The following is a 12,500-nucleotide window of genomic DNA, read 5'->3' as shown; positions in this document are numbered from 1 at the left end:
TTCATTCTTTGCTGAAAACACACAACTACATTCAAGTTTCAAGTTTATTTATTTAAGAAAGGGACAGCATATATTGCCAGCATTTAAACAAAAATGCTAAATATACAAGATTGTAGCCAAGAGGCTAATTTCCGTCTTTTGTCCCTTGACAGGTTTGATGTTCCTTTAAAAATAATAATAATAATAATAATAATCATAACAACATTGCTATGACAATGCAGTCAGAGAGTCATAAGTAACCGATTAAGACTTGGTCATTAACATTTTTGGTGACGGTATGGTTATGACAGAGACTCTGAACTAAGGGGCTTTAGGCTCTCAGTAATGAAGCCGTGTTGTTACTAGGATGTAGATGAGTGTTTTCAGCCACGCCTGAACGGGCCTGCCGACGGTGCCCATCTGCACAAAGAGGCCACTATCAAGACACTTTTGAGTTTTGATGATGAAAAAGTGTGTGTTTGCTCACAAAGCCCCTTGGGAGCTCATCAGTATGCAGTTCAGCCATTAAACTTTACGCTTTGACCCTGTATCCGGCTAAAATGAGTGTGCGTGAGATTTGACTGGGGTGCAGTTTTAAAAAAATAACTTGGGAATCTCCCATTGTCATTGTGCCACAGCACTCCACAGCACACAGTGCTCAGCCACTGCACACAATAAAATTGCATTTATGCCTCACCCATGCAAAGGGGCACCCCCAAACAGCGCCCCAAGGAAGCAGTGCTGCGTCACAGTACCTCATGATGAACATGTATAGCTACGTGTAGGTGCGCAGTAGACTGCAGTGCTTACCATGTTGTGTATGAGGTTGGTGAGTGTCCATACGACTGGCACGCTGACGAACGGGATGCTGAGGAGGATGATGTGGAGCAGGCCGATGCCCAGGACGTAGGAGAGCCATATTCCCCGGCTGTTCATCACCTGCGTGTTGGGGTTCACCTCGCTGTGGGCCGTGCCCACGTTCATGACGCTCGCTCGCTCACTCGCACGCAGACTTTGTACCCACGTACCCAAGTTTGTACCCACTTATTGGCGCACAGCACAGCGCTCACACTTTGGGACCTGTAGCGTAACAAAGCAGGGGATAGGCTACAGACCTCCTCCGTGAACTGACCATGGAGGAAGGGAACAGGGATTTTGGAGATAGTCATCTAAAGCTTAAGACTATTCATATTTCACATACCCGTCTAAGCACAAATATCTTCACCACCAGCCAACATTAGGCTACTTTTCAATGAGAAAATATTTAGCCTTCTAATTACAAACTTACAACAATGTCATTATGTTATACATAACAACGTTTTTGATGAGCAAAACTATGTTAAAGGAAAAAACATTCGATTAATGGAGCATTGTGCTAAGTCAACAAAAAGATGCCCCCGTTAGCCTATCTTCCAGTCTATTGGTTCGGATCAGACCAAATTTCCCTATGCAGGCTCTCAGCTTCCGAGAGAAAGTGAGAGCGACTCTTCGTGCGAGTGAGGCATACTCACCGGACTGTGACTGACTGTAGATCTGTGCCAAAGATATCGCTGTGAGAACTTCGTTATCAGAATGGTCTTTATTCAAGATGACTTTTAATTACTCCACTCCACCACTCGATATCGTCTTGTAATCTTATGTAAGCACTTGTGTGATTAAAGAAATGGTCACTCTCCCTAACTGCCATTCATTCCGGAGCTCGGTTTGTGTCTGGCGATAGCCTTTATAGCTCTCAGTTTCTGCACATTCCGGCAAAAAAGTCTTGTTCGCTGCGCTGCCACTTTGTTCCTCTTGAAAACAGCTGGTGTGACAACACAGCAATACTTCGTAATTAAACGTCATCGTTTTTGGGGGCTACACCATTCACGGCAATATTTTCAACCCATCTGTTTAAATTCCGATTGGCTGTCCTCCATCACATGCAGTTCATGTAACCATTCAGAGACGGATGCGTTGGTCATTTGCTGAAATAGCCGCACGCCCACCGAAACGTCAGACTGTGAACTTGAAGTCTGATAGGGAGACAAACAGGCACGGACACTCAACTCTAGAATGCATGTGCAATAATACGGAACTGATACATTATCTAACTTGTTGAATTGAGATGAGCGCTACCATTAGGCTATTGTTTGTCTATAGACTCTTATGTTCTGGCTAGCGTAAAAGTGAAAATGGCTATCCTAATGTTAAATAGATCCAATGGAACAAAGTTAAAGTTGCAATGATGACAAGCATAACCTAGCCCTTGACGGTTTCCTTTACAGCTGCCACAATTTTCGTCGGCTACAGATGATCTTATCCTACAAAGCGTTGTTTCACTCTTACTTTCTTCGGTGCGGATTCTGGTCCCGAAGAAGTAGGCTACACTAATCAGCCATCGGAGACAGTCAGTGAATGCTGGAGAGCGCAGAGATCAAAGCCAGGATCAGGAGTGTCAAGTTCCAGATGTGGAGGAGATAAAATCCAGGGCTCCTCGGAGAAGCCAAGTTGCCCTCGGGCAGCCGGGTCAGCCCTGTTTTATGTCGCTGCAGCGAGTGACTCTTTGGCAAAGGTATAGGTTTCTATGCTGGTTGGGGGGGGGGGGGGGGTTATCTTGTGGTCAAGATGCTTTATAAGGCATATAATACGTACAGGTAGTGTACATGTTTTATAAATAGGCTATAAATAAAATTGACATAGTTGCTGTAATACTGCATGGTAAATTGAAAACATTGTTTTGTCGACTTGTTGATGCAATAAATGGCCAGGTGTAATTGTGCACGGGCTATAGTTTTAGTTAGAGAACTGAAAGAGTATTTGGAGATGCTATGACACAATCACAGATGCCAATGCAAGAATCAAGTCAATGCATTACTTTGCATAACACAACACAGCTATCAGGTTATGTTCTGACAGGAATCTCTGGTCGGACAATAACCCACTGTCATGGCCTGCACACATATCTACTATCGGGTTCTCATGTTCTGTGTCTCTGGCCTGAAGGACAGAGAGAGAGAGAGAGAGAGAGAGAGAGAGAGAGAGAGAGAGAGAGAGAGAGAGACTTGCATCAGCTTTCCAGGAGACATATTTCATGTTCTACACAGCATTTTGACCATGGCGGTCGGTCTGTCAGCCAGTTGGTGATGAGCAGGGCCACTGCACTGACAGCTTTGTCTGGGCCTGGGACAAAGTAATCTCAAAGGGCCCCACACCCAATGCATGCAATGTAATAAGGGACCTAATTCTGGGCCCAGGACAACTGACCCCTTTGTCCATCTTTGTTCTGGTTTCCCTTGTGATGAGCCTCTCCTTGTGCCTTGTGCACTGTGAACCTCCCGGGGAATGGAAACCTGAGCGATGTCGTCATGCTACTGGCTTCCATGGGCCTGATCAAACCGAGGCAGGTGAAGCAGCTATACACATCGTAAAAGAAGGGGTGTCAGTTTCAGAGTGAAGGTATATAAATCGAGATACAGTATATACAACACTGTGGAGAGTCAAATTACTCTCACATGGAGTCAAATGTCAGAGTAAAATACTGCAGTGCAATTTCAACGCTGCAGCTCTTTGTCCACACAGTGAGTACAATTAACTCTGATGAGTTTACTCTGACCAAAGACTAAGAGTAAAATTAGTCTGGGAACCGGGGCAGGTTCTTGTCATTCTTGTGTCCAAGGTGAACTGCCCCTTTCCTTTTTGTGCATTTAAAATTGGCCTCTGTAAGCACAGCGTTGTACATCTGATCGAGCACATAGTACCTAAACATCCTGAATGACCATGAATAATCATTATCAATGTAAAAAAAAATTTTTATTTCGCTTGACGTTCTAAATTCTGTGGGGCTTTCGGGTGCCCCCAAGAGATTTGTCGCCCTAGGACAGTGATGCTTAACCTTATTTGTCTTGTGTACCCATTTAGCCTGTTCCTCACTCTATAAGTAGCCTACCCCCTCACACTTGCTCTTCGTCTCTAACTCTGTCACACTGCTCCGTACCCCCTGCAGTGTGTTGGCGTACCAGTAGTGGTACACGTACCACTGGTTGGGAAACACTGGCCTATAGGGGACTACCTTGTCTGGCTATGCCTAGTGCCAGCCTTAGTGGGAACAAATGTTACCTGAATGGAAGTACTCTTACTGTATACTCGTCAGGAGCTAATTGTGGTGTCAACAATAATCGATTCGGCAATGCAATGCAATGCGGGGCATGGACAATTCAATTCAATGCGGCAAGTTCCAGAATCGATGCGGCGAATTTTTTAAGTTTCAATTACTTCCGTGGATATTTCGGGAGCAAATGAATGTTAAATTAAATAAAAACACTTCAAAGCATTGCAAAACTGCAAGACTGATACAGAAAACAGCCAATAAAGTGTTGTTCATTATCAGACTACTTGTATGGCCTCATCATGACTGATGAAACATTTGTTTTGCTTTGGAAATGTAATGCATTGCAATGCATTGTAGAATTGAATCGAATCGAGTCGAATTGCTACCTCCCGAATCGTAATCGAATCGTGAGGGCAGTGCCAATGCACACCACTAGGAGCTAACACTAGTATTTTAACATGAGCAGTTTTACTGTGCAGCATTTTAAACTATGCATGTGGTTGTGATTCTCTCATCCTGGTGCTTTGTTAGCCCTGCCGGGGATGGAAACCTGAGTGGTGTCGTAATGCAACTGGCTTCTGTCGGCCTGATTAAAGTGAGACCGGCGATGCAGGCAAGCAATGCTTCAAAGTCCTTATGGACCCAGTAGGGGGTCCTGGGCTTTATACGCTCCACGGCTGAGTGAGTAGGCCTATAGCAGGGATGTCAAACTCAGGCTCGGGGCCCAAATCTGGCCCGTAGAGTCATTTGATTCGGCCTGTGAGATCATTTCAAATATGTGTTACATTTGACCCACATACACCATTAAATGTGTTGCGTAGCTAGGCTTGAACATGCAATGTTATGTGTCATTGGAATATGAGTGGGCCCAGACCAATGAAACAGCTCACACTCCTATGCAACACAATAATGTGCGGGCACATTGGAACTACCTACCATAAGAGTGGGAAAGTGTGTGTGTGTGTGTGTGTGTGTGTGTGTGTGTGTGTGTGTGTGTGTGTGTGTGTGTGTGTGTGTGTGTGTGTGTGTGTGTGTGTGTGTGTGTGTGTGTGTGTGTGTGTGAAATGTAACTATGAGTATTAAATGCATGCATGCACAATTTTAGCCTTTTTTAACGAACAGAATTCAGCCCACAACTTCATTCCACATTTTGGACAATTTGAGTTTCTTGGACAATTTGAGTAAGACGCCCCTGGCCTATAGCTTTGTGCAAGTTTCAGCTTCTGTGCTACAAAATGTATTAAAAAGTGAATAATGTTATACAGTGTAAATTCAGTCCTTAGATGGTAACTCCTTCATGCAGAGCCTTTGTTTTATAAATTTGTCTTTACTAAAACGGCCAAGTTTTAAATTGTTATTAAACCATAAGTACTTGGTAATGTCATAACATTGTTCTTAGTAGGAAGTACTAACCCCAACTCCGATGAAGTTGGGACGTTTGGTAAACAGTGAATAAAATCAAAATGCTATCATTTTCAAAACACTCAATCTATTCATTAGATGGAGAATAGTGAAAAGACAACATATTAAGTGTTAAAACCGAGAAAAAATATTGTTTTGGGGGACATATGTATTCATTTCTAATTTGAGAAATCCAACACGTCTCAAAAGAGTTGGGACGGGGACAATAAATGGCAGCAAATGTCGAGGAAGACTAAAAACAAAACAAAAGACAACACTTAACAGTTAAATACATTAACCGATGAGATGATTTTATATAAAAATCTATCTTGGACATGATTTCATCAGCTTAAAATGGTGGGTGTATTCCTTGTCATGTTTTGCAATGTTTTCCTTTCTGTAGTGCTTACAGTGTGACAGGTCTTGACCAAAAACCCACCATTTTATCACATGCTGGTCCTTATGATGGAGCCAAACTGTTAAAACATAGTAGAGAATGCAATTTGACCTTACTATGTGGCAGTAATCCAAGATCTCCCTTCAAAATATAATGCATGAGTGGCTTTTCATGCTGTTTAAAACCCATTTATACCATTCAGCACTGTATTTAACTCTACAGATGAGTGAGAACATCTTAACCAATGCACTACTGCATCCGCATGCCATCATGGAGGCTGACTTTTGAAGCTAGCACTAACACAAGTTGGATGGTCCATTTTCACTGTAGCACAGGATGTGCAATGCTCTATTATTGTCAAAAAGAATGGACTTCTACAACTTCTGCTGACTTCTGTAAGCAAAGGACAGTTTCCCATGTCTTCTGGGTCTATTTCAAGTGAGCTCAGGTGCTTAGGAGAATGTTAAACCCCTGTGTCATTTTCATGCATTAAGCATTCTTAATATGGTCAATTTTCAATAGCTCTAGCACTCCAGGAATTAGAGTGAGACTACAGCCAATATATATTTCATGATGTCATGAACCTATACAATGATTTTATTAACAAAAATATGTCTTATATACACTCAATCGTGGTAAATCAAAGGGAATTCAAAAATGTATGTAATAACTATGGTAATTATTCCCTTTGCATCTTTAATTCTGAGTGACTCAGCCTCTCTGTGATGATCTTATACCTGGACACCTATATTGTCCGTCAGTACAATTCATTTTGAAATGTTCTTCTTTGTTGTTTTATCTTATTTGGATGTTTACTAAATTTCACTGATCCCCGTCCCAACTCTTTTGAGACGTGTTGGATTTATCAAATTAGAAATGAGTACATATGTCGCCCAAAACAATATTTTTTCTCGGTTTTAACACTTAATATGTTGTCTTTTCACTATTCTCCATCTAATGAATAGATTGAATGTTTTGAAAATGATAGCATTTTGATTTTATTCACTGTTTACCAAACGTCCCAACTTCATCGGAGTTGGGGTTTGTAGTTTAGTTTGTCAGCAAACAATGAGCCGGATCACTGACAATTCGATCAGCACATAAGGGCTTCTACAATAGGGAAGCTGAATGGTTTGATGCACTATTTAATGTCTTCAAGAGCATTAGATCAATGCATAGTGCTAGCCTCTGTGCTGCAAAAAATCGCATTACACAAGCTAGTGTTACTAAAATTAGTATGACATCTTAAAATTAAGAGGGGATTACGGGGGGTTGTTTATACATAGTCTGAGCAAGCATAAAAAAATGTTCATACAAATCTGCAAAATCAGCTGCAAACTAAAAATGGTACCAGGCTTACAAGCAGCCAATATTTGTTGACTCTGGTTTAAAAGCCACCGCAGCGCTGATTCCTTGAAGTTGCTGCTTTCTAGTGAAAGAAACTATCCCCCACTGCATTCTGCATCTGCACCGGTAAGACACACAGATGAAATAAATAGCCTAAATAAAAATGACCGGATTGTATTTCATGATGCCGCAGATCTCAGGTTTGTCTTGTCATGATGATGATGATGATGAGGAGGAGGAGAAGGATGAGGATGAGGATGAGGATGATTATGATAAAAGTGTGTCTTTAGTTCGGGTGGTGCTGAGTGAGCATGTCCTTATGATGCCTCGGGCATCTCAGAGCATCCAAAGGCACCTCACACATGTCGAAGAGAGGCAAAATAAAGATGGATCAACCAAGAATGAGTAGAGTGGTAGAGTAACATTTATTACAGTAATCCCACCGGGCAAGTATTCGTTAACATGGCTCGACTCACATGGTATGAACTTAACTACCATCCCATTCCCAACCCACAACGTTCAATATGATAACGGTCCAGCTTTGGTAGCATCAGGATGCTAAAACGTTTTGAGCAATTCCATGCGCCCAGCATTGTGCGAACAGTTTGGAGTGTGCCCCTTCCTCTTCCAACATGAGTGTGCACCAGTGCACACAGCAAGGTCCATGAAGACATGGATGACAGAGTATGGTATGGATGAACTTGACTGGCCTGCACAGCGTTCAAACCTGAAACCAATAGAAAACCTTTGGGATTGATTGATTGATTGATTGATTGATTGATTGATTGATTGATTGATTGATTGATTGATTGATTGATTGATTGATTGATTTTTTAAAAAAGGGAAATAATTGCTCTGTAAAAGGGTAGTGATGGTGCATTTAACTAGGGTACACTCACAGATGGTCCTAGAACGGGGCCAAAGTGGGCCATAGCCCCTGTGGAATTATCCCTGGCCCCTGTTGCAGCCCCATTACCGAACAGTCAAAGGTTTAAATATTATGTTGTAATAATAAAAATAAAAAAAATCTAATCTACACTAAAAAATATGAAATAGAATATTGACCTGTTTTGCCATTAAATGTGCACCCCTAAACACACATTGGCCCCACCTCGGTCCCCCTGGCAAATTTGGTCTCAAATCTCCACTGAGTACACTGAAGTACTTACCTCTCTCTGTGTGTAGCAGCAGCAGCATCAGATATAGTTGAGTGCAGTCATACAGCTCACCACTTGGTCCCAAGGCATGTTATGACGGCGCCTCAGACTTACGGTACACCTACAGTAATAATGGAGTGTGTGTGTGTGTGTGTGTGTGTGTGTGTGTGTGTGTGTGTGTGTGTGTGTGTGTGTGTGTGTGTGTGTGTGTGTGTGTGTGTGTGTGTGTGAGTGTGTGTGTGTGCGTGTGTGTGCGTGTGTGTGTGCGTGCGTGCGTGTGTGTGTTTGCTCATAAAACGTGTCGAGACTGAAAAGACTCTGAAATGTGTGTCCTAAACACACTGCACGTCAGATGAAATCCCATACACACAGATAAGCACAGGTAAGGAGAGACTTGTCAAGCAGACAGTTCAAACAATAGCGTGGAGCTGAGGTAAACACTTCATCTCGTGTCATTGTTGGCAGTTAGAGTGAATCAGTAGTGTGCATGCCTGCCAAATATAACAGATTTTGTTCACATACACATATACAGACGCTTGCTTGCGCTGCCCGTTTGAATAGAAGCTTATGGGGTTTTAACTGTTGAGTAGAGGGCGTAATTACTTAGTCTCTCCAGTAGATGTCAGCCTAAATCTACTGCTGACAAAGCAAAGGCATTCTAAGGTAGAATTCAGTAAGACCTTGAATATCTTAGGAGTGTTACTCCATGATGTTTACAGTGGTGTCAAAAGTAACGGCAGAAGTAAATTCATGGTGTTAGTACAACAACAGTAGGCTACATGACATTGCATAGTTGTTACACCAGTTATGACACTGCTTACCGAGGTAAATAGCCTGACAAAGCCTAAAAATGTTTTAAAAACTGTCTCAAAATTGATGCAACCAGCTCAGAATCAGCTGATTGTATGACAGGTACTGTAGTCTACTGTAACTGTAGACCAGTCACCTAGTGAAATGGATAGCTGTATTTTTTTTTTTTTTGGGGGGGGGGGGTCTATTCAAGGCCTATTCAAGTGTTGTCTTATTACTAATATCACCAATTTGCTTACTATTTTGAATAAATTCCTTAATTACTCCTCAATTGTAGAAAGGATTTAGATTGAGAAGACTGTCATGTTTTCTTGCCCGTTAAGACACGGTGTTATGAATTTGCTGTTACCAGAATGGCAATGACCAAGTGGTAGTGCATTACTAAAAGTCCTGTGCACTGTCATAGTGGTGTAGTGCTATGGTACTTAACTTTTCAATGACTATTACAGTGTGCCACTGGTGGCATGGCGTGCATTAAGGCAGTGTTTCTCATCCTTTTTTTAGGCGAGACACACTTTCAATTCATGAAAAATTTCAAGGCACCTCAAACCAACAAACCGTAATATGGCATCGCATCCAATACCACACAAGCTTCAAAAAGTAACACATTTGGAAACGTCCACTGACTAACATTAACTTTTCAATTTAGACAAATATGTATTATATTACATGATTTATTTATCAGCCACGTTTCCGCGGCACCCCTGAGGGGAGCCTGCGGCACCCCAGGGTGCCCCGGCACCCCTGTTGAGAAACACTGCATTAAGGGACTAGTAATGATCTTGTAACACTTTTTGGTGAACAATCAAGATGTTTAAATAGGTTAGCCTACATGCTGGGTGATGTTACTTGACGGACAGAAAATGGTGAGGTCTGTACTCAGCACTGCCACACAGCACACAAGCGTATGACATGCATCGTTGGTGGAAATGGCCTATTTGACTTTATCTATCATGAAATGATGTTTCCCTCTCAGGAGTTCACAGAGAAAGCCTCCACGGTCTTCTACGCATTGTCAAGGTTACCACAATGGGGAGAGGTAGAGAAGAGAAAAGCGGTAGTACAGAACGTTTCAGAGGAAGAAGACCACACGGAATATGACTTCACCCCAAATTGGTTCAACCACCATACATTTAAACATTTGTACATTTGTTTAGACTTTTTATTTTGTTGTTTATTTGGCGCTGTGGTGGAAAGTAAACACGACAACCTCTGGCATGAAACTGGTGCTGCATCGGAGGCCCGGAGCACAGACTCTAAATGCTTGCACAATGCCTATAAAATACTTTGAGAACATTCTGGGGATCTCCAACCGCACCAGGCCAAGTTTACACAATCGCAGACGGTTCAGTTCAAGTTTTACACTGCTATGGAAGAATCACTGTGGCCTCGTCGTTATGCATGTTTTGGAAACAATTCGAACCACGGGTTTCAATGAGTCCTTTTATGTACATTCTTTGTTGATGATTTTTTGGTTGGTGTTTGTCTTTGACATGTACATGTGTCTCTGCTCCCGATCACAGAGGCCGTTTTTGAGGATTAACATGCAAGGTGCTTTAAGAGGGCGCTCCATCTCCATTATATCACCACTTTACATTAGATCAGGGGTGGGCATCTGGGCAATTATTGTAGCTCAAGGGCCCTGAGTGATTTTAGAATATTGGCCAAAGGGCCAGGTGTTGCAGGCATAAGAAATAATGTATGCTGGCATTAGATTTTTTGGCCATTTCAATCCTGCACATTGATATGAAATGTGTTTAGTTTTAATACAGTAGCCTTGGCAAATTTGAAAGCCTCAAGACCACTGTGTCTTGGATAAACATTTTTAGAATGTTGGGTCGCCATCTTTTTTGTAAAGGCACTGAGAGCCAAATGAAATAGCTCGGTCGGCCGCATGTCCCAGGGGCTGAGTTTGCCCACCTCGACATTAGATTATTCATTGCATTATATTACAATACATTTGGCAAACATTTATGTTCAGAGTCTAACAATCATTTACAATTTAATTTTTTCTTTATATTTCTATTTTTTATTACTACAGTACAGGCACCCATCCCACCGCACTCAAAGGCTGCATCCAGAATTTGTATGAATGCCTTGCACAGGTCACAGGGCACAAGTAAATTACAGCACATAGCCACATAAGTTTGTTGCCTGCATTATGCCATGACCGAGTAAAAATGTCAGATTCAACATGTGCTCCTCCTCAACCTCATAACCTGGGCACCTCCAACTCCAACGCTTACCTCCGACCTGTTCCATTTACCCCTGTAGTCTGTATGATATTTAAAAAGAAAGAAAGAAAGAAAGAAAGAAAGAAAGAAAGAAAGAAAGAAAGAAAGAAAGAAAGAAAGATTGCCAACTGGCTGACCGGTTTTGTCTCCCTAGCTCCACCTAGTGAATAAGACATGAACATACACAGCCATTACGCGAGTTAGGAGAGCTAATATTACATTGGACACCGAAAGCATTAAATCCTGCGAACCTCAAGCCTGGGCATGGGGCAGTCTCTGTCCACAGCGCAGCACATAACTTCCAACCTCTAATATTTCGTTTATTTATCCTCTGTTTTACACAGTGCCTAAGAAAAATACTGAGTCATGATTTTGGGGGTAGCAGTAGCTTATTAAGGATACATTATCTCAAGGATATATTTGTCCCCTTCTCGCAGTAAAAGGAAAACACAGCATTTTTTCGTCTAAACACTCATCCATCTCACGCAGCAGCAAAATCGTCACCAGCCTAAAGTTTGTAGTTCTTAGTACCATAAACGCCAACTCTATGAAGCTCTATAGCTCTCAATGACAAGTTCACAATAAGAAACTGCATAGATTTACAAAAAAGTGGTCACATAACAACATTTGATTACAGTAAAGCGTTATTATGATCTGATGGCACTTCCTAATAAAAAAGAAAGGCGGTCAATGAGCAGGTTCCTTAGCACAAGAACAGAGGTGACAACAATAGAAGAGAAGAGAAGAGAAGAGAAGAGAAGAGAAGAGAAGAGAAGAGAAGAGAAGAGAAGAGAAGAGAAGAGAAGAGAAGAGAAGAGAAGAGAAGAGAAGAGAAGAGAAGAGAAGAGAAGAGAAGAGAAGAGAAGGGAGGAGTGGAGGAGATGAGAGGAAAGGGGACAAGGAAAGGAGGAGAGGAGGAAAATGAGAGGAGACAAGAAGGGTGGAGGAGAGGAGAGGAGATGGGAGGAGAGGAGAGCAGAGTAGTGGAGGGGAGGAGAGGAGAGGAGAGGAGAGGAGAGGAGAGGAGAGGAAAGGAAAGGAAAGGAGAGGAGAGGAGAGGAGAGGAAAGGAAAGGAAAGGAAAGGAAA

General features: G+C 42.1%; 1 protein-coding gene across 1 annotated transcript in view; it reads right to left on the bottom strand.

Annotated features, from left to right (window-relative positions):
- Positions 1-1,853, bottom strand: part of ormdl3 (ORMDL sphingolipid biosynthesis regulator 3) — a 23,976-nt gene extending 22,123 nt beyond the window's left edge. The window contains exons 1-2 of the mRNA XM_063221114.1: positions 1,491-1,853; positions 790-1,059 (exon numbers count right to left, since the gene is read on the bottom strand). Of these exons, the coding sequence (XP_063077184.1) occupies positions 790-963 (174 nt within the window). The 5' untranslated portion in view covers positions 964-1,059; positions 1,491-1,853. The remainder of the gene's footprint in view (positions 1-789; positions 1,060-1,490) is intronic.
- Positions 1,854-12,500: the final 10,647 nt, after the last annotated feature.

This window comes from Engraulis encrasicolus, chromosome 17, assembly GCF_034702125.1.
Source record: "Engraulis encrasicolus isolate BLACKSEA-1 chromosome 17, IST_EnEncr_1.0, whole genome shotgun sequence".
NCBI classification, from domain to species: domain Eukaryota; kingdom Metazoa; phylum Chordata; class Actinopteri; order Clupeiformes; family Engraulidae; genus Engraulis; species Engraulis encrasicolus.
This window is presented reverse-complemented; position numbering and strand designations above follow the sequence as displayed.